This window comes from Anoplophora glabripennis, unplaced genomic scaffold (assembly GCF_000390285.2).
Source record: "Anoplophora glabripennis isolate ALB-LARVAE unplaced genomic scaffold, Agla_2.0 scaffold501, whole genome shotgun sequence".
NCBI classification, from domain to species: domain Eukaryota; kingdom Metazoa; phylum Arthropoda; class Insecta; order Coleoptera; family Cerambycidae; genus Anoplophora; species Anoplophora glabripennis.
This window is the reverse complement of record NW_019416582.1, coordinates 201,394-225,537: the sequence shown is the minus strand read 5'-3', so window position 1 is coordinate 225,537 and position 24,144 is coordinate 201,394. Positions and strand designations below refer to the sequence as shown.

Genomic DNA, 24,144 nt, shown 5'->3' with positions numbered 1-24,144 from the left:
GTATTTGAAATAATTATTAAACAAATTTAAAGCAAAAGATTACGTTTTAGAAATAGACAAAATTCACGTAACGTGGGATAGATGCCTAGTTGATTAATGAATTCATATTAAAGGAGTAATACTCGTATAACCTCAGTTATTTTTTTTTGTACGACCACGTTTGATTCAGTAGTTTACTTTAGTTATTCTTTGAGTTAATAAGAAACCTTACATTTTAATGAGATAAAAAGGGAATTCTGTACATTTAAAATTAAATTAACCATTGTAAAATAACCGTAAAGATATTCTACAAAGTTACTTTCCACCTCAGTGGAAGTTTCTGTTTGAGGTAGATTTTTACAAATCTAAGAAGTCGTTATCCAAAAGGGGATCACAGCATTGGTAAGTATAAATTTTAGAGAAATTACATTACACTTAGCTGCAGAAACATGTATTTCAAAACATCAGTAAATTATTGTATGTTTGCTTAAGTCTGTACTAGCAAATTTACCAGTACTCTAAAGGGGGATCGCAGCAAAGTTGGTGTAAAATTACAGAGAAATTACAACAAAATTAAGTAATGGAAAACGTACGGATATTATTGTAATCATATGATGATAAAAAATATTGAAAAATGTAATGACACCATTTTTCTTACACCTGATGTACAGAATCATATGAATAATATTTTTCGGGCACAATTTAAGTAAAAACATTTGTTTATTATCATAAAAGTAAACTCTTACTTTTTCCCCTCTACACCCCCTCCCCCTCAACTCCATAACCTCTAAAAAATACTAGTAAAGAATTGAATATAAAAGAAATTCTCCATCATGTAAAAACATTTATTTAAAGGTTTAGAAAAATAATATTCTACTAGACTATAACAAAAAATATTAGAAATTAACTGTAATAGTATACTTAAACCCTTAAACAAGAAACATTACAAAATTATTTGTATTAGACTGACAGACAAATGTTTTTGTGAAATCTCTTTGACATTCTTCAGTATCTTTCAGGGGTTACATAGAAGGGGAAAAGGGTGGAAGAGGTAAAAGTGTTTTTTACGACTATAAGCAAGTATATATTTCACTTAATTTGTACACTAAAAATGTTATTCTTATGACTCTGTGCATCAGATGTAAGAAACATGGTTTTATTACGTTATCAAGAGGTTTGGATGGAGAGGTTGAATCCGTTTTGCCTAAAATTAAATTAATATTGTTGATTTAGGCCGGCAAAAAACATGTTCCATGTTTATTGCCGGCCTTATTGACCCACCTCCTTTATTAATTAATGTTGTCCATGTAAAATTACAAAGAAATTACATTAATTTCTTGCCCAAAAAAATTAAAATACTCGAAAATTTACTAAATCATCCAAAAGGACATCGCAGTAGTCGTCTGTATAAAATTACAATGACACTGTATTAAACTTAAATGCAGAAAAATGTATGTTAAGGAGGTTTATCGGGTACGGAGGTGAGTCTAAGTCTAACGAGAGTTTCTGTACATTCGCTAGTGACTAAAGTAGTAAGCCTTTACATTTGGCAACGTTGCACTTGGCTGGCTTTGTTTGGATGCCTAAGGTTGAAATATACACCACATATCACACCTGCGAATTTCAAATAATACGCAGATTCAGATTCTACTAAATCGTGAAAAATTATTTTATTAATATCTCGTCTCTTAGGTATCCAAACTAGTCATAATTTTTTTTGAGGATTTTCTTCATATTAATAAGCTTATATTAATTTTTTTATGAATATTTGTTCGTCAATTCCAAATCAAATAAACCTCCTTAATGTAATAGCAGCTATCACCAGTGAAAAATGACTGATAAATTGCAAAATTACATTAAAATTAAGTGCAGAAAATTATATACAGGGTGTTTCAGAAAGACCTCCCGTAAATTCAGGGGGTGATAGTACGACAAAAAATAAGAATTTTTTGTCTTATGAACTAAATGTCTATCTCCTCTTGTTTTCGAAATACAGAGCGACAAAATAAAATTTTTTAAATAAATTTTTACGAAAATTTCCAAACGGTGCGAAATATTTTTATGAAATTTGGCATTCCGGGGTTTTTAAGGAAGCCAAATACGCTGGATTAATTATTTTTTGTATATTTTATAGAGTGATTAGTCATTACTAACTACAGTCACTAACAATCACTAAAGATTTGATATAAAGTTAATTAGAGTTTAAAATATTACTGAGAATGTATGTGTTGTTTATGAGACATCCATCAATAACTTTTGACATAAGCCTACTCTGAGAAAAGTCACTTATTTTCTACACCGTAATATTGTAAGAGTTCAATTAAAAGCATTTTTTCTCGAAAACCGTCCAGATTGGGAAGTTCTAACAAGAGTACATTATTTTTAGAAAATAAAATTGTACATTATAAATTGGAACCCGAATGGCAAAAAACCTAACCTTAAAAAAATTAGAACTTAAAATGTAATAAGAATGTAGCATAACTATTAACTAGTGTCCTCTATGAATTATCCAAAAAATAATTAGACCAGCGTATTTGTCGTCCTTAAAAACCCCGCAATACCAAATTTCATAAAAATATTTAGCGCCGTTTGGAAATTTTCGTAAAAATTCTATTTAAAAAATTTTATTTTGTCGCTCTGTATCTCGAAAACAAGAGGAGGTAGACATATAGCTCATAAGACAAAAAAATTCTTATTTTTTTGTCGGACTATCACCCCCTGAATTTACGGGAGGTCTTTCTGAAACACCCTGTATAAAGTAGATGCAAAGTTACAACGGAATTTATCCCGTTAATTATGAGTACAGATAAAATTCACTATGAGAGGGGTGCTTGTTGTAAGGTCCAATTTTTAAAATTACACTCATATCTTACCTCGAAAAGAATCATATTTAAATGCACACACCTGTTGTTAAATGACTTCAAGAAGCTATTCACTATCGTCAATTTCATCATGAAGTTCAGAAGTACCGACCAAGTAAATATTGAGAGACAATTTTGTCTAATTAAAAAAATAAAAATTGTCCACTTAATTGCAAATTGGTAGCAGCTGGTTTTCTTTCAAATAATTGATAAAGAACTTTTCACAGCCTATTAGCGATAAAAAAACCGCATATCTCGTTCTCAGTAAGATATTAAATACACAATAACTCCATCTTAGTGAAAAAGGGAACAGGTGGTGGGCTAATACTGTAGTGACCACTCTGTATACATGTACAAATATTGCGCAATAATGTGATATATAAAAAAACCGCATATCTCGTTCTCAATAAGATATTAAATACACAATAGGTAAATCTATCTTTCTGGAAAAGGGAACAGAAGAACAGATGGTCTACTTCTGTAGTGACCACTCTGTATACATGTACAAAAGATTGCGCAATAATGTGATATACATAATCTAAGTACAAATACGAAGGAAAACTATAAAAACCCCCTTCTGTATCCACACGAAGCAGCGCTATCGATTTTTATACACAATTGCAGAGAGCGATATGAGACAGATATAAGTTTGGTGAAATATACGGATTATTATAATTAATTATTATAGTGAAAACAACAGCGAAATAAAGATTTGCGCTTGGAGAGAATCGATTTATTCTATGAATAGCCGACCGAGGCAAGGTTTTCCGCGAATATATCTGGGATCCTTGGGTTCCATTGGAGCCAACAGCTGATTGTGCTTTTCTAACGAGAGAAACCGACACGAAACGTCAGTTAAGAGGCTCGGTTCGTGGCGGTCGAGTGGCGTGTGTGCGACTCTACATAACTGTTTGTTACACGTTTTAGTGTATGTACTTAATCTTTGTGATATAATATTTATTATGGATACATCGACGAAATGCACGAAGAAGCCGAATCCCGTGCAGAGGGCAAATGTCTTGTCTACTTTAACTTTTACGTAAGTGAATTGAAAAGCTCCCTGGGTATTTAAATGTACTGAAAATATGTTAAGCGGACCCGATTTAGTTTTCACGATTTTAAATGAATTTAAAACGTACATACACATGCTCTTAAACTGTTGCTGTTTCTTTTTCATGTTTTCAAGTGCGTAAACTATATTTGTGATTTAAAATTTGGTAGTCAAATCAAAACTACGTAGGTATTCCATGCAAAAATTTCCGGTATTGTAAAAATAAAACTATTTTAGTTTGACAGTGACAGAAATTGCAAATATACGCCCACTTAAGGAACATTGCATTATCCAGACGTATTTTGATGTCAGACAGTAGATTTAAAAACATGTTTTATTACAAACGAATAAAACATAACTGAATATTTCATAGATCACGATCATATAACACATTTCTGTTGGCGCTGTTTTATTTTGTACATGTCTAGAATATAAAACGTTATTTGACAGATACATTTGTCATGTCTCTGTGATTATTTGACAATCTCATCCAAAACTACAAACATGATAGATTCCACAAATATAGTTTAGTAAATTTACGCATTGACCATAATTTTATCAATTTATTGGCAACTAACCATAAACCTAGTCCAGATATACATGTACTGTTATCCGCAAACACAAAAAATATATAAAAACTGTTTAAAAATTGTTTATAAACATTTATACAAATGCATCTGTCTTTTAATCCAATCGAATTAGAATTTAAACGTAAAAAATTATTAATAGACATTTTACTGCATTTTATGACTGTGAAGGAATGACTCGAAGTTGTGAAAATCTTTGTTTATTATTAAGAAATAAAACTTTTGAAATATTTTTTTATTAAGTAAAGAACCAATCTGTTGTAAAAATAGGCCGGTCAAAATCGACACAAAAAATCGCTAAATTCGCAAAACAATTTTAGTAGGATGTTGTTTGGACCCATTAGGGCTATGTATACCCAAATTTGCAACTCTCAAAAAGTTGTGGAAAAATTTTTACACACCAAAAACCGCGAAATTTTTTAACTTGTTTCAGATTCTGCTCTATATCTCCCAATCCATGCATTTTTCGTCGAAAGCTACTCTATACCATTTTTAAGAGCATCAAATTTGTGACCAACCACTTTTGCACCTGGTGGTATGTGCGGTAGTTGTGATACGACGTAGCCTCTGTAATTGGGGGCAAACGGGCCAGATTCGCTTTGGCGTTGGCTGCTGTCTTCACAAAAGTACGGAAGCCATTTCAGACAAAATCAAGACCTAGTGGACCAAGCAAGAGTTTTCCTCCAGACAGATGCCACACACCAACAAGTCGCAGCAGCCGGTGACAAGTGCCTAGTTGCCCTATATGGAGAAGACGAAACGTAAGACACCCTCAACGATGTACCGCACATACCACCAGGTGCAAAAGTGGTTGGGGGTGGAGAAAGAGGCCATCGACTGGGGTTGGGAATTGATCTCGGCTGGACTCATCCCCATTACTCAAGCTCCTGCCGCCGCAGACCTCCTAAAACTCCTCTCTTGCAAATGCAAGAAGGGGTGCAGAGGTGGCTGCACTTGCCTGAAAGCAGGGCTCAGATGTTCTGTGATGTGTGCTATCTGCTCTGGGGAAACGTGCCAGAACGCTGCCTTTATCATCATTGAAGAGGACGACGATGACGAGCCTCAAGAAAACCCTGACGATCCACCAATACTAGAGTACCTACCTATAGAGGACGAAGACGGCGACCCACAAATAGTGGAAGACATACCTCTTGAAGAGAGCAACGAAAGTGACGGCCCAGGGCCATCAAAAACTAGGCGACGAATTTGACTATGTGTCTAATTTGATTGACTGATTAATTGATTAAGTTACTGTACTTTTGATTACTTATGTTTATATTAAAATACATTTCACCGTTTTTTTAAATGATTTCATGCCTTCTTTTCCATTATCAAACCAAAAAAACAAAAGATATGAAAGGTTATGGAACATTTCTGGAAAAATGTGATTTTACCTTATATGGGTTTTTTGCGATTTTGAGAGAACTACGAGGCTTACAGATCCCGCTCTACGCTTAATTTAAAGGTAATGAAATTGCCTACTAATTATATTCGACAAGTTCTACTCGTAGGATCAATGGTTTCGACGCAATTTCGGTCCAAAGAAGGTCTAAAACTAAAATTTTCAATTTTTGGAAAAACTGGCCTATTTTCAAAGTGCCGTAATTCGGTAACCAATTGACCTACAGAGTTCCGGTTGGACCTAATTTGTCACAAATTTGATGCTCTTAAAAAACGTATAGAGTAGCTTTCGACGAAAAATGCATGGATTAGGAGATATAGAGCAGAATGTGAAACAAGTCTAAAAATTTCGCGGTTTTTGGTGTGTAAAAATGTTTCCACAACTTTTTGAAAGTTGCAAACTTGGGTATACATAGCCCTAATAGGTCCAAACAACATACTAAAAAATCAGAGATACATCATGTTTTGCGAATTTATTGTCGATTTTGACCGGCCTAAAATAATAAGAATTATAATCATTATTATGTTAAAAACGACGAAAATCTAAAAAATTAAGTTTGACCGGTTATACTCAGTCAATATTAGTCCAAAAACTTTTGAAAACGCAGCATTTTGAAGGGAATCTCATCTAGTTTTTTTGTACAGCAATTTTCTTTACCTACTTCTACTAAAAAAAATTAGTAAAAAAAGTAAAAAAAATCAAAAAATCTATTTGTTTGCTTTTTTAAATTGTTTATTAACGATTTTTTGCATAAAATTTTTCTTTTAAATTTTTTAAATAAGCCGTTTCGGTTGGAAATTCAATTCTCTACAAAAATTTTCCTATGAACTATACCGAAATTTTGCTTCGTTTTCGTGCTATATTTAAAAAACTGCAAAAATGCATTTTTACCCCTATCTTCAATTTCAACCCTCTAATTTAATAGCACCCCGCGGTTTTTTAATTTTTAATGACCCTTCGAACAAGTCATGTGATGAAAACCCTTGAATGCCTTATTTCCTTCCTTTTTTGCAAAAAATGAGAATTAAAACAGATAAAGGTAAACGCGACGAAAATCGAAAAAAATTTGAACGGTTATAGCATCTGGCAGGGCCGCCCTCTTAGCGGGAGTTATGGGTTGATTTCCTTCATTTTAAAAGTCGAATAAAATTTTTTTTTTCCGATTTTCTGTCTTTATTAAGCCTTCCGAATACTTGGTTAAAATTAATGACATTATGACTGAATCACCCTGTATATTAGTCAATTTTCATCCAAAAATACTTTACAACCTCTTATTTTGAAAGAAATTTTATCTCCTTTTTTTCTATGGAGCAATGCCTATGCCTATCTTTACTTAAAAAAAAAAGTAAAGGCAAAACAGTAAAAAAAAAAATAAATAAAAAAATCTAATTTTCTGCTTTTTTTTTCAAATTGTTTATTAACGATTTTTTGCATAAAATTTTCCTTTTAAATCTTTTAAATAAGCCTTTTCGATGACAAATTCAATTCTCTAAATAATTGTTCCTATGAATTATAGCGAAATTTTGCTTCTTTTTCGAGCTACAATTAAAAAACTGAATGGGGTGCATTTTCACCCCTATCTCTAATTTCCACCCTCTAATTTAATAGCACTCCGTGGTTTTTTCATCTAAAATGACCCTTTGAACGATTCATGTATTAAAATTGCTTGAAGGTCATAGTTCCTTTTAACCCTATTTTTTTGGGTATAATCAATAGCATGTGCGTCAATTCGATTGACCGTGAAATTGTTGTTCCAGGTATTTGTTAATCAATTTCGTTCATTTTTTGCAGCTAATTATTTAATTCTTAAACGTTAATTTTAGGAATTAATATCGTATACATTTATTCTAATCGATCCAAAGAAACGTATCGAAAAAGAAAAATTTCAAAAAGTTGAATTTATGTTGCTCTTTACAATTAACAAAGTAGGATGTGTAAAAACAGCTTTATAAGCAAATTGTCCCAGGATCATGCAAAAGCCGCTTGGGAATTTGCTCTTTTTGCATTAGAGCTTAGGGTAATTTAAAAAAAAAGAAATTACTTGCCCCTCTTTGTTTCCAAGATATAACGTTAATTGTTAATGAACTAACAAACTAACTAACGGTCACTAATTAACGTTAACTTTTACAACTGCTAGGATATTTATTACATACAGTATCAATATAAAACTTTTTGAAAATAAAAGTTTAACCCTTTTTTAAATTGTCTCTAAAATCCCGATCCTATACGTCCAATAGTTAATCAACAAATAACGTTATAAAGAGGCTATCGTGTATACAAGGAGGCGTAGATCATTTATTTTTATTAATTACCATAAAATAAGCTCTGTCTAATGCAAAAAGAGCGAATTCCCGAGCGGCTTTTGCCTAACACTGGGTCAATTTGTTTATAACACTGTTTTCCACATCTTATTTTGTTAGTTGTAAAGAGCAACTTAATTTCAACTTTTTAAAATTTTTCTTTTTCGATGATACATTTATTTGGATCAATTAGAACATATGTCTACGATATTAACTCTTAAAATTAACATTTAATAATTAAATAATTATTTGCAAAAAAAACAAGGAAATTAATTAACAACTACTTGGAGTACCTTGATCATTGGATTATCCATCTTTTCCATAAATTTCATCAACATCTATAAGTTTTTGCAATAATAATGCTCAATTTTCGAAAATAAATTTTTCTGCTTTTGATCTTTATTTTACAGTTAACAAATTGATGAAATATGACTTTAAGTACCTTTATTGTAGGTAATTTAATTGCCTACAATATAAAATTTACATACAATTTTTAAATTTTCATGAGCAGTAAAAAAGCGGAAGAACTTGTAACTTTGCCACTTATTTTAGCATCACTTCTTTCGAGTTACTTTTTTGATGTCATTCTACATACCCTTCACTACCATAAAGTGGAATAAAATGACTATTACTATTTTTTTAAGTTTTCAGAGTTTATGATCTAATTTGATGGACTAATTTGTTTTCCATCCAGGGAGGAAAATAACAATATTAAACTCAAAAAAATTCTGAATCCAACATCATTTATTTTCAACTTGCTCAAAAGATTTTTGAGTAACGTCCATTCTTTGGAATATTTTATTGGGAATTTTGACACCGGATTTTCTGCCTACAGAATACTTCTATCCTTAAAACTTTTGTTCATGGGATGCAAAAAACACCTCATTAATGTTTGGTGTCGTTCACGGAAAATGTTTTTGTTTTTGCACCAGGCATGTGTTTAAAAACAATATGCGAATTATTTGTAGACCTTCAAAAACAATATGGATATCACAAACAAAACAATGCTAGGCCTTTGTTAGAATATCAAATTTATTCGATGGAAATAGTTTGAAGACGTTATTTTGACGTCACAACGAATTTGATATAAAAAATATTCGAAAAAGTATACTGGTACCTTTTAGGTCCATTCATGTACTAATTTGACCAAATCGGAACGATCAAAATAATTTCGTTGGAATGAAAGTTAATTTTGCAATGAAATGGAACTATTTTAATCAAACAAATTTTGACACAAATGGGAAGTCTAATACTGGACTTAGATTTGTAATTCATTCTCGAATTTATGAAACCAAGTGCCAAAATTTTGTAGAATGTAGTTAAAATTGGTCCTATTAAATAATTATTAAAACTTATTAAAATTTATCGATAAATTTAACCCAGTTTTGTACTTATGGAAGCTACAGAATTTATGTACCTAGTACCCATTTCTTAATCAGTTTCTTGGATTAAAATTCGGTAAAAGTAAATCAGGTTTAAACTTACATTATACAGACACTCAAATTACATATTTAAAAGTATTTTTAACGAAATTTTTAATACAAACGCATAAAACATGTATTTTCTAAATCAGTAATAATGAAAATCATATCATAATTCTCTAGGAATAGATTTATATTACACATCTATGTCTAGCTTATAAAACCTTGTCTACAGTGATGTTTTATCACGTGTGGGCGATTATTTGATAAGTAAAAGTTATTTATCACCCAAATTTATAAAAATTATTAACCGATTATTAAACTATTTGCTTAAAGTTTAAGTTTGACATATTTTCGTATAAGTGACAGATAGTACACACACGGAAATATCTTTTCGTGCATTGCGCTACTTTTGTTTATCATCATATCATTTCATTTAATATTTTTCAAATTTCTTATTCGATAAAATATATTTATTTAACAAAATGTAGACAAATACGTTGCATACACATGTTTTGTAAAGGAAAAAACATTAATTTAATCAATTTTATATTTTCAAAAATTTCAGGGTTACAATAATATAAGGCCCGATAGACCTATCACTAATAATAAGGAAGATATTGCCAAAAAAGTATGCTAACGATAAACTCTTTGATTCTGTTGTCCATATCTCTCTTATTATTAGGGATATACCTATCTTACCTTATTATATCACTGTAGTGTTGTATCACTGTAATGTTAAGAAAACGGTCTATCCAAATATGTAAAAATATACAAGGTGTTCTGTCAAAAAAATGTATAATCTTGTATCTCTGCAAAATTCGATTGTTTTTCTAAGTACAATTTTGAAGTTTTTCAAGTACAAAAGTAAAAAGATAAAGCGGGTTGGAACACTAAAAGTTAATAGATGTTTGAAATACATTTGTGTTTTCTGAAACACTGTGTACTGAAAAAAACTGAATATTCTGAATTACAAGTGATGTTTTCTGAAATACATACGAATCGAATTAAAGTTAAATAACGCTTTCTGAAATACAACTATATACAACTTTCTGAAACAGCAAATTAGCAATCGATTCCGCTTCAAAAAGTTATCTCTGCTCTATGTCTGATTCTGATCATTTCAAAGCAAATTGGAGATATTTATACACGTATTGTATTGTAAAATACTTCTCGGGAAGAAATATTAAAATATTTTCTTTTGATTTCATGATATTATCTTTCACTAAATAGGACTCGTACTTTCATTATGAAGCAAGCCTTCGATACTTGCAAACTTTCTAGTTAAATAATATTAGCTTTCATCTAGGTACCTAGAATCGTAACATCGATGCCCTACTTTGAAAATCTCGCAAGCTAATTTATCGGCAAAATTCACATATACCTAATACACTGTCTTCGAGTTCTTTTGTTGTACCTTGTACTCACATTGAGAATTGCATAAGTTATTTTTTACATTTACGTCATTTGAAAATTAATTTGAAAACCTCGAAGGGCAAAAAAATGAAAACCTCATCACTTACTCTATTATATTTTTAAAAATCATATACACTACTTATTATATACAGAGTGTAAGACATTTGACTGCCATTGCTTCAGCATGAAATAGAGTTATAATAAATGAATAAAAAAAAGTTGTATATTACAAGGAGTAAGATTAACAGTTTTCAAAATACAGCGAGTATTAATATTGGGGGGTTTCATCACAACGTGGCAACAGCGCTTAACCTAACGCTAACAACTGGTGCATACCATGTGTGCACGCGGCAGACTTGTCCTGCGGAAAAAATGTAAACGACTATTATTGTGAAACATTTAGTAAATTGTATCGATTTTGTAGAACGAAGATAGTGTGCTTAAATTATGAATCTCTTAAAATAAGAACTTAACTTTTATGAATTTGAAAAATATGTAATTAAAGTACCCAAAGATTAACGTCATCCAAATAATGATACGTATTAAAAATAATTTAGGTACTTACCAAAAAGCAAAATTCAGTAATTTTTAAATGCATAAGTACAAAACAAACTACAACATATGCTCAAAATGTCTACCTCAAGAAAAGGAAATAGTGGTATGCAAAAAACACTCAGACACGGTCCAATTCCAGATACTAACTGAATTGCGTATTGCTGGACAGCGTTGATATAACAAGATTAATGTGAACTGAAAAAGATTTTTTTTGTTCTTGTAAAAACAAGCTAATGAGAGTTACGAGGTTTTTAAAATAAAGTACCGATATTCTCTTACTTGGATAATTTTAAGAAGAAACAATTGCATGAGTATAATTGAATTGTTAAGAGCTGACTCGTAAATTTCAATGTCCTAATGGGTAAATTGAAACAGTTAATTGATTGTTTACGTGAAAAAAAATTATAACATAATTGCAATCAATACTTGAATAGATTATTCCACTTGCACTCATCATTTTTAAAGTGTCATTAAATGTGTCGAGAACTAAAAAATACTAGCGACCTTGCGCGAACCAGAACTTGACAACTTAGAAACATTTAATTAATCATTCTTATCAATTTAACTATAGTTTGTTGTTTGTTTCGTATGATTACGCTACAACTGTAATGAATGGGTCCTTTTTAATTGCCGTTGTTGGCTTCCTATTTACACAGTAACTAATAACCTTAGTTGTCTAGCGACGTTGCTCTTATCTCTAAAAGACAATATAAAAAATCTTTTCATTGCAGTAGGCACCTATTTAAAAATGTAATGAAATTGTAATAAAGGAGACTTTACAATTAAATTTTATGAAAACGTATTATTTATTAAGATTTTTAAGGAGAAATAATTTTTTCAGTTGTTATTAGTCATCACTTTTTTGTGCTGCCCGACATTTCTCAATGGGCAATAAAAATCTAAGTATATGAATGTTTTGTTAAGTAATTTTCGCGCCAACAAGAATTTTTTTTTGACGACAATATATTTGATGAATTATTATTTATGACAAAGAATTTATTCAACCTCGTAGTAAGCTTATTATAGATTGTACCTCAAAAATTACAATAATACAATTAGACATTAAATATATTAATTTACAAATTAGTTCTGACTCTGTATATAAAATCAAACTAGAAACTTGCAGGTACCATTTTTTGGCCTTGAAATAAATATTGTTTGTGTAGATTGCAAAAGTAAAAGGTTCTTCTACCTACTTGAGAGCGTAGTTTCCTTACCTGCCCTTTTAGAATTTAAAATTTATTACCTTTGCCTCCAGTCAGTAATATTTTCGCTACAATATGTATAGCTTGTTATAAAACAGTCTTAGTCAGTAGGTAATATACTGGCAGAATCATAAAAATTATCTTACTTTAAAGTGTTTTTTAAGTAGAAGGGTCAAGTGGGGTAACTGCAACAGCGAGGTAAATGTAACGAAACTATTTAATAGACTAGCGAGTGAAATTTCATTTTTTCTTTAATTTTTCGTATTGAGAGATCAGGGTAAACATCAGGAAATGTACCTTACCAGCAAATAGACCTTTTTAGTAGTGACGTCACATGCGCCGAATAATAGGCAACCTCAAAGTGCACATTGTCACGAATTTCTCAATATTTTTACTACTTCCCGTTAACATTTTTTTTAATTTCAAGAGTTTGCTCCACCTTGTAAGAATTCTATCAAATAGTACTCTCAACTCTCACTAAAAAATGAAAGCATTAAAAATAAACCACTTCTAACTAAACACATTCTATTTTCTGAATAATAAATTGATAATTAATTATTTTATACCCATATATTATATAAGTACATATACCTATTTCTATATTGTCTCTCGCGGAAAGTAAATTTAATCAATCAAAATATGAATGCCGAATAAAATCAAGGTCTAAATGTTTTTTCAGACAGGTAGTACAAAAAAAAACAAAATGGATGGATTGGTAGTAAATAAGCAAGCACAGCTCTAGAATCTTACATAATTTTTAATTTATGTAAATGAATATATTTAAATATAGGTATATTTGTATATTCATAGCACTATATGAATGACGTGGATCAACAATTACGAATATAACTAAAAATGAGTCGAAAACATATCTTTCTTTAAAAATTCAGTGCAAATATTTCTGCATAGAAAACTAGGCTTTTATTGATTTCTATCTATGTATGTCTATTGTATTTCTAAATTATTTTGTCGCTCTGTATCTCGAAAACAAGAAGAAATAGACATATAGTTCATAAGACAAAATATTCTTATTTTTTGTCGTACTATCACCCCCTGAATTTACGGGAGGTATTTCTGAAACACCCTGTATATTTGTTTGTTTATTAATTGTAACTGATTTAAATTTATGTTGAAAGTTATATTTTTTATTTATGATTCATTTATTCAAAATGTATATATAAACACAGTGAGGTATTCGTATTATAGATTACAAATTACATAAAACAGATGTTACTCGTGCATCAACAAAATAAACTTTTGTTGATATAACCCGTTACCTATCTGTGTCTAATAATTAAAATTGTTTGAATAGTTAATCGAAAATCTATTGCTATAAACGAAGTCACTTGCTAACTGAATGATATGAAAGTTATGCGAAATATGCTGTGCATATTTTATCTACAACCGTATTTCCTGTATCGTTTAGTGCATAGTATTTGAAAAATGAAACATTAATATGAAGGCTAAGCCAGGCAACCTTGAGGTAATACATCTTTATTGACACGCTGTTTGATTAATTTAAATAATTATTTCAAGCGTTGATTCAATCGTGATAATGAATAAAAAAAGTGACGGTATCTACTATCTTTATTCTTCGTCGGAGTATACCGGGTGTCCTAGAATATGTGGACAGTATCTCGGATCTATACAGGAGACGTTAAAATAACATGACAAGCGCCTATAAATTTTCCCTAGATGGCCTCTCTACGGAGATACAGCCCCCTAAAGCACGCCCCTGGAAATCAATTTTTTTAATAACTTTTAAAATACTTTACGTAATTTAATTACTTTTTTAATACGATGAACAACAGATAAAATTCCTTAAAAATTGATTCATGATAACAATTTGGTTTATTTGGTTTGCCATTTGGTATTTTAATGCACAATTTGAGAATGTTAATGTCAAAAAACCGGTGATATTTTTTAATGGGTCGCTTAATTACGTCTTTAAGATTACAATAACGTTTTCAGAATCATGTTTGGTTGAAAATTAACGCCTGTATAGAGGCTTAAAGTCAAAATTTCTAGTGACAGCAGATGTCACTTAACTATAAATATTCAGTCTCATAATAACCAAAGCGAAAACCTTATGACGTACAGGGTGATTCACTATATTTTGACCCCCCCATTAACTGTCTAAATCTGTAAATCCTTACGTAATTTGAAAAGAAGGCAGAAATGCCTGAAAGAGTTCGTAACAATTACAAAATGTCTGATTTTCTTAATAAGAAACCTTTTTTTCATTTTTTAATATTATCTCGCTTATTATTAAAGGTGGACGCAACAAACCCCATATGACTATGCTCGACAGGGAACGTTCTATCCTAATATGTAAAAATATACAGGGTGTTCCATTTAAATTAACAAAGTTAACATCCGCGGCCGTTTTGTTTGGACTTCATTTGTTTTTCTACCACCATTTTCGAAAACTTTATAATAAATCGTGCAACTTTTGTATTTCATATTTTTTTATAACTCTTAAAACAAAGAAGTTAAAGGGGGGGTCAGAATATAGTGAATCACCCTGTACATACGATTTATTTGTTTAATATATTTTTAAAATATATATATTTTTTATTTTAATTAAATTTGTTCAATATTACAGCCTGAAAAAAAACGTCTTAATCACTGCGGATATTAAGTGTCTTACTGACCTTATTATATACTTCATATGCTATTTAATTCTATAAAAAAAACCTGTATGATAAAACTGCCCAATTTATTAGAAATTTCATTAAAAAAGTAATTAACTTGAGTACTTATTATTCAGTTCCATAAATTGATTACTTCGGTTGGTACTCGAAAAGTAGAATATAATAAAATTTTTCTTCAGTAAGGTATCACTTGATAAAGTTACCTAGTAGAGCAATATTTCTGTAAATTTAATAAAACTGTTTCTCTTACCATTCATCGATTATATCATTATCATTAGACACTATTTATTTTTATTGATTTAATCTGTAATTAATCCAGTCTTATTTAATTTATATTCTGTAGTAGGTCCAACATTTTTTAAACCACACAACATACTTATTTCTAAAATGATAAACGCATTAGTATTATCAAACATACAAATACAATCACTTTTGGTAACGATTTTTTCCTTCCAATATTTAAATTGTAACGTAACAGGCCTCGACCTCCATTAATAAATGATTTAAGTTGCCGGTCTGACGGCTTGTTCCGTGAATAATTTCAGTTAAGCGACCTTTCCTTCGACTCGCTAAAGTAAAATTTTCTTCGCAGAGCATTGACACCAACCTGAACTCTCGCTGTGAATTGCGATTCAACGTATATCGATGTTCTTTCGGTGGAATGGTACGCATAGATACAGAGTGCTCCAAAATAATAGCAGCAGGGTTTTTTCATTTGACAGTCGATTGTTTCTTTCCAAGGCCTACGTAGTTCCTTATAATACACGTTTTGTTCCTCATTTGTTTCGCATACTATGCGAATTATCCAGTTGAATAGAAAATAAATGTGAAATAAACTTAGGCAGGTATATGAAATTTCCAGGGTCACATCCGTGTAAAACCCCTTTCTTAATGTTTGTGGGGAATGCCAGGTAATGAGGCTAGAATGTTTACAATGAAAATTTAAAATCGCTAACTAAATATAGGTAATAGTTTGACATTGATTTATTATTTAAGTCAGAAATCGAGGATTGGGGTTACCTATATTCCACATTACAAAGAGACAGAAACGGACGCATTTTTATTCTAACTTATATTTTTAAAAAGATGAATAAAAAATGATTTTGCCTTTGTTGCAGTTTTGTTAAGTGTCTTAGTAACTAAAATCAAATTTCAATTACTAGTAATAAAATTTTTTTAGTCACTACAGAAATAAAATTTAAATACAGCAAAACAACATTAAAATCATCATCAATACAAGCAAAACTAGAGGCAGCATTTTCTTCCCAATTTTGATTTTCTGTCAGTCTATTTCGTCACATACCAACAACAAAAAACAGCGAGCACCTAAACATAAAGCAATAATTTAGTAAAACAATTTAGATTAAGTACTTATGCGTTTGTTTTGAGTGTGGGCCTTATTCCAAATAATTTTCTCTACATATGAGTTGGCAAACTTGCAATATACGTAACCAATAAGGCGATGTAACAGGGCAACTTCATTTACTGCGTCTATTTTTTCCAGATACATGTTTCCGATCTTCAAAAAAGCCTTCAAAGAAAACCTGACAGAGGACGATCTATTTGGACCTTTGGACGAACACAAATCTAGCAAACTAGGAGCGGAATTAGAAAGATTATGGAAAGAGGAATACAGGATACACAAGAAAACGGCTCTCCACAGAGCCCTTTTTAGGTTATTCGGTGCATTTTTTATGTTTGTAGGTATCATCAAGTTGCTAAACGAGTTAATGTTGATGTAAGTATATTTTAATGTACCGTAAAATGAGGCTAATTTGTGATGGTTTTCGAGATTTCATTAAGATATATTGCTCAATGTCATTTAGCCCCTTGCATTGAGGTTACTGATATTTCATTCCGGTATGTCGCAATCTCGAAATCTTTAAGAATTATTACCATAACTAAATTGAAAAAAAGGACTACTAGCATTAAATATATAAACAGAGTGAAATCTAGAAACATGATATAAAATTTTCAAACTGACGATTCTGCATTTAAATTATTATTTATAATTTTCAAAAGAAATATGATTGAAAACATATTTCGCTTATGACAGACATTATTAATATTAAAACAAGAAAGCAATAATTCTTGAGGTGTACCAGGAGGAGAATAAACGCCGTAACTAATAAAATGAATAATCTGTATAAATGGGACTCCAAACAACTCCTTATATTCGAAAATAGATTTATTATTTGAACATCAACTATATAAGCTATCAAGATTGTCTTGTAATCTAGTACAATTAGTAGAAGATTTAACTTCCAAGAACAACTGGAGGTCGTTCGCATATATTAAGTAATTGACATCAAGGCATTCAATTAAGTCATTAGTAAAAATAACAAACAGCAATGGCCCCAGGGTTGATCCTTGCGGAACTCCTGAAGATTGATGGAATCTACATGATTGATGCGATACTGCACAAATCCATTACTAAAATAAGATTTAAACAAAGATAACAGAGCAGCTAAAGTACTATATGATTCCAATTTCGATGTTAATAAATTATGATTAAGCCGATCGAAAGCTTCAACTAGATTTAAGGTAGTTGAATGACTATTATGATATATAAATTCGTGTTGGTATGGAAATATATTTTTTTCAATATAAAAATAAAGTCGATTATATAAAATTATTTCTGGGATTTTAGAGAAGCTAGGTACTTATAATAGCTACGGGCCGGTAATTAGTTATGTCGTTCTTAGTACCTACTTTTTTTTATAAACAGGGCATATTCGCGACACCTTCCATATCTATGGATATTTGGTTTTTAAAGGTTTTGCAAAAATTGTTTTACAATATTTTATTAAAAATGCAGGAGTTATGATGATACAAGAAAAATAAAAGCGCATTTGTAAGTTTGTTGTAAAGAAAAAATATTTTGTATATATAGACAAGTGAAAATATACTAAATATTTCCGTAAATTTAAAAAATTAGAGTAGGTTATTCTGAATTTAGTGGTTTAATTACAGGTGATGTTCATCATTGATTTTTTACGCTGCTGTTAATTTAACACTAGTTACTTTGAAACAGTTGGCTTTGTGTTAACAAGGTAACCTTTAACTTTTGTTTTATATTTTAAGCGCTTCCAAACAGAATGTGATATTACATAATGCAAAATCATGCCAGGAGATTATAGACCAATATACGATTACTTTTAAATTCAAAGGAATTAGAACTGTTTTGACCTGATAAAACATTGTTGTTATTATAGATCGTATATGTCATATACATACATGTAACATCGCTAGTGCTTAATGTATTATAAATTATTTTTTTGTTAAAAAACTATTAAATTTAGGAAAAAATATTAGAGTTAGAATTTGTTCCGCATAAATCAAGTTATCTAAAATATATTTTTAAATTGACAACAGAAAAAAGCTACTCAAAAAATTACTTGAAAGGGTAAGTTAAGGACCTTTCGTCAAGGAGAGGCGGGTATTTTTTGCAAGCTTTTATTTAACGTCATGTATGTTTTTGCTTGTTTGTATGAATGTTTACATCAAATCTTGCAAGCCAAATTTGAACCACTTCCTCTAAATTTACGGCTTTCAAATTTTGAATGCTTGTTCAGTTCTGATGAATACACCAAAATGATGAAATGCATGCATTAAACAAATTATTCAATTATTTAAATGTTAATTTATTAATAAGAAAAAAAATTTAAACTATATCTATAACTTTCCGTCAAAATAACTCGAAAATGTTGATAATTTAAACTTTTTTTTTTGGTAAAAGTTTAAACAAAATACTTAGTTAATTGCAATATTAATGTATTAAAAAATGATATTTAATCATTCCTATAATGTTCCATTACAAAAAAAATACAAAAGATGTTGATATTTTGCAAAAAAAATTTTTTTAATGTTTAAACAAATTACTGGATTAATTTAAATTTTTATTAATTAACAAAATGCATATTTGTGATGTACGCAAGAAGGTACCCCAAATTAAAAAAAAACATCAAGATCGGTCGACAGGTTCCAGAGATATAACTTGCTCTATTAATTTGCTCGTGGATTTGTACGTTCCCCCTCCACTGACTCACAGTCATCTTGTATCAAAGTCATTATTTGGAGCATTTTCAGAGATGCTGTTACAAAGCTGTCGCCCTCAAAAATTTCACATAGAAACTTTAGCTCTTTATCTTCGAAATGGCACTTATTAGAAGTCTTAATTGTTATAAACAAAGTAGCTGTGATTTTTTTTAAAAAGTGTCTAACTTTGCCCCAAATTAAGTTAGAGCAACTTTTTTTTTAAATTTGTGAAAAAATACCAGCTTTACGAATATGGAAAAATAACCTCTCTAAATATAATAGCAACAAATTTATTTTAATTGTTTATAAGACAAAAATGGCAGTGTTTTTATGGTACGTTTTTGCAGTGGTAAAAAACAATTTTTTTGCAATAAAATAATTTCTTCCAATAAAGGAAGTCTTTCTCTTTCATATGACACTCGCAGAATTAAAATATCTTGGTAATTTTGCGTGTCAAGTTATTGCAAAAATAATGCCTCTGGGATAAACATTTAGAATGTTGCCAAAACTATTGGATTAATCGCTCTGAAATTTTAATCACATATTAAGGACTATAAAAGCCAACTATTTATGTATCAAAATATCAAAGTCGTAGGTTGACTTTTGCAAAACTTATTGTTTATTTAGTAATAATCGAATTTTGACAGTTTTTTGCAGTAACAAATTATCGTATCGGATTTGAAAAACCGCCATTTTAAAGGGTTTTTTTATTCCCTACAAGTTGGTTACTTTCACATTATAATAAAAATTATCGTTTTTTTCTGGTAGGCAAAAAGTGATATTTCGAGTTATTTTAGACCTTTTATTGTTAATTATTAAAAAACCTCACCTGATGGTGTGTGGGTTTTGCAGATACATTGTCGGAAAGTCCCCATGGTTCATCGGTCGTTACGTGAGGACGATAAAGTAAGTCATAGAAATCCGTGCGATAGAGAAGGATGGCTATAATGAAGGCGTCTCATAGTCACCGCCCGTTTCGCCCTTCCACAAATAAGATCCACTTTCACTTGTAATTCAGCGACCGGTGGTCATCTTTGTTTTCGTCGTTTGCCTTTTCTTTAATAGATGTCACTACTTATACAATTTCGACACCGGTATTCCGATATGTTAATACCATCCGTTAACAGAGGGCAGCACAACGCGTAACAAAGGAAACTTTTTACAGTAGCTAGTAGATACGTCGGTTTGTAAATCTAGTGACCTTGTTTCCCCTACTGAGAAGTTATTTAAATGGAGTACAGTGCTCAGCTGCAGTTAAAGTTCATTTAGTTGTTATTTAAGTATACTTTTTAAAATGACTTAAGACTCCCAAGAAATAAAGCAAAATTCCCTATTTCCCCAATTCCAAAAAGATCTGTAGATTTGGCATCACTCTTTCTAGGGCTGCGCCTCACCTTAGACAAATTGTGCTGCCCTCTGTTAACGGATTGTATTAACATATCGGAATACGAAGTCGGAATTAGTGACATCTATTACAGAAAAGGCAAACGACGAGAACAAAGATGACCACCGGTCGCTGAATTACAAGTGGAAGTGGATCTTATTTGAGGAAGGGCGAAACGAGCGGTGACTATGAGACGCCTTCATTATAGCCATCCTTATCTATCGCGCGGATTTCTATGACTTACTTTATGGCTCTCACGTAACGGCCGATGAATCATGGGGACTTTCCGAACCTGTATACTAAAATTCACCCAAATTTTATGAAAAACTTTGTCGAAGCCAACAGATACATGTTGTCGTTCTGATACTCACCATCTCAAATTCCAACAGTCGCAAAGTAGCTCATTTTACCAGTATTAAAAATCATTATTAATGTCACCTTTAGCTGGAAATCCTTATATTTTCTTTAAATTCCAGAATTGTGCTGCCCTTAGCCATAGGAAAACTGGTGTCCTTTTTCGAAAAAGGCCAGACTCGAATTTCCCCAAACGAGGCGTACATTTACGCTGGATCGTACATCATATGCCTTTTCCTAGACTGCATCATAGCCCACCCGTCGATGATGGCCCTTCAGCACATCTCCATGAAGTTAAGGGTGGCGTGTAGCTCGGTAGTGTACCGAAAAATCCTCAGATTAAGCAGAACCGCGCTGGGAAACACGACAGTGGGACAACTAGTGAATCTATTATCTAACGACGTCAGCAAATTCGACCAGGGCTTCGTCCTGGCCCATTTCGTATGGGTGGGGCCGATACAGGTCGGCGTGGGAACCTGGCTCCTGTACAGAGAAATCGGAATGGCAGCTTTGTTCGGGGTCGCCTTTTTGGTCTCCTTTGTCCCCCTGCAGAGTAAGTGTTACATGCGAAACCGGAGATAACGCTCGTTTTGTGCAATTCAGGCTTTTCCCGGAATGCAAATTAGTAACGGTTGTTTGTTAGTTGCGGTTCGTCACTGGGTAACCCACGTTATAAAAAAAAAACAACTTACACACAGAACAAATCCAGTTTGAAATAAAAAAAATGTTTACGCAATTGAAAAGAGGCAGAAGTATGCAGTGTTGAAAATCTCAGGGCAGGCGCTAGGGTAAACATGAAACACACTTTTCAATAAACAAAAATAACAATTTAAAAAATATTCTAGCTGAGAGAAATGAAAAAAATTATCAGAACATTCTATAAAAAAATTTATTCCAATAAAACCTCTATAGTTCAACCAAATTACACTTGGAGAAAAAAAATGTTACCCAGACTTTTATAAGTGGAAATGGTAAAAGGGCTATAATAAATCTAAAAAAAAAATAAATGCGTGAGCAGGGGCGGCGGAGGGCTGATTTGGGGGGCTGAAAAGTTATGAAAAATTGTATCATTGGGATTTCTGGCGAAAGTTGAGGTTAAACAAAATAGTATCCAATACAAAAGTTGTAGATCATGAAAAAATCTACAACTTTTGTAAAAATCACTTTTTAACATAACCTCAAAATTTCCGAGAAAAATGCGAAAAACAGTTTTTTTCTGATTTTTTTGTTTTTTACTTCTCATATCTGCAAAAATAATTTAATTTTGACGAAACTTGGTGAAACTATACCTTTCTCTGTCTTAAATAACCTCAAATTTTTTTAGATAAAAAAATCAAGAAGTTTCTGAGATATTCATTTTTTTCGGCCTGAAACACTTTTTTTTCAAAGAAAAATTCTACTTGAAAAAATCATCGTACAGAGTTCGGCCGGTAATAATTTTTTTCGTTTTGACATATACTTTTTGGTGAAATAAAAAAATCTATAATAACATTTCAAAAACATGCTCAAAATGCAAAAAAAAATTAAAATTACTTGCAACAATGAATTTTACAGTTATTGTTGGTAATTTATTTAAATTAAAAAACATTCAAAAACTGATTACACCATTCAGTTCTACGGAAAAAAAAAAAAAAAAAAACTGTGTTTCATTGTTTGACCCAAAATTTTATTTTTGCACAGTATTGCTATAAACATCTAAGTCAAATTACAAATGCACAAATGATAAATTATCTCAGGATGTTTTGAGATTTCAGCAATACAGTATTATCTGCAAAGTCTACTGTTGACGCGAAATCCGAAAACCCGAAATTTTGCAAAACCGTTTTATTTTTTTCTGGCTTTATTTGAAAACGAATTTTAAATAAATTGCATATTTACATTGCCCCTTTTTTCGCTCTATCCAATGGCGTCAACATTTTTGCAATCCGACGTTTCGTCTTTTTTTAAATATATCGCTGCTATTTTTATGACGAAATCTAGTCATTTTTAATTCTGTATTAGATGATATTACTATTGTAATCGCTTAAAAAGGTTTTTAGCTATAATTAAAAATTTTCCTGAGTACGGCTCTGAACGCTTTCAAAATACCTGTATCTATTGGAGGAGAGAAAGAGGGAGGAGAGAATAAAAGTCAATACAGCACAAAATATCCAACAATATTTTTAATCCAAAATTTAAAAAGTTGTACCTAATAAAAAATAATACGAATTTATGAAATATTTTATTATTTCTAATTAGTATTAGAGACTCGGGAAAAATTTTAAGTTATAGCTAAAACAAGCTAAAAACTTTTTAAGCGATTACAATAGTAATCTCCTCTAATTCAGAATTAAAAATGACTTCAGATTTTATCATAAAAATAGCAGCGACGTATTTAAAAAAATTAACCCGATGATGGCCCCTCTAAGACGAAACGTCGGATTGCAAAAATTTTGCGCAATTGTATAGAGCGAAAAAAGTGGAATTGTAAATATGTAATTTATTTTAAAATTCGTTTTCAAATAAAGCCAGAAACTATTAAACAATTTTGCAAAATTTCCGGTTTTTCCGGATATCTCCGGAACTACCGGGATTTTAAAACTTTCTAAACAGCTTATTGTTAGGAATTAAAAAACACAACTTTTTTCTAAACTGAGCCACCCCGTATCTCTTACCGTTTCCTAGATCCTAATGCTATCTCATCCTTATCTTGGACACACTGTATATCTATGAATTCATCAAACTTTAAAAAAAAAATTAGTACACTAATCGATCCTACGAAAAAAAATGATTATTTTATTTATTCACTATTCGACTTATGTTTATAGCAATACTGTACAAAAATAGTTTTGGGTCAAACAATGAGACAGTTTTTTTGTATTTTATTATTTTTTCCGTACAATTGAATTTTGATTTTTTTAAAATTTAAACAAATTATCAACAATTGAAAAATTCATT

General features: G+C 30.9%; 1 protein-coding gene across 1 annotated transcript in view; it reads left to right on the top strand.

The window, feature by feature from the left end:
* The first annotated feature begins 3,679 nt into the window (after window positions 1-3,679).
* The window catches only part of LOC108910545 (probable multidrug resistance-associated protein lethal(2)03659), a 31,023-nt gene continuing 10,558 nt past the window's right edge, over window positions 3,680-24,144 (top strand). The window contains exons 1-3 of the mRNA XM_018715172.1: window positions 3,680-3,879; window positions 16,936-17,169; window positions 21,330-21,760. Coding sequence (XP_018570688.1) covers window positions 3,803-3,879; window positions 16,936-17,169; window positions 21,330-21,760 — 742 coding nt within the window. The 5' untranslated portion in view covers window positions 3,680-3,802. The remainder of the gene's footprint in view (window positions 3,880-16,935; window positions 17,170-21,329; window positions 21,761-24,144) is intronic.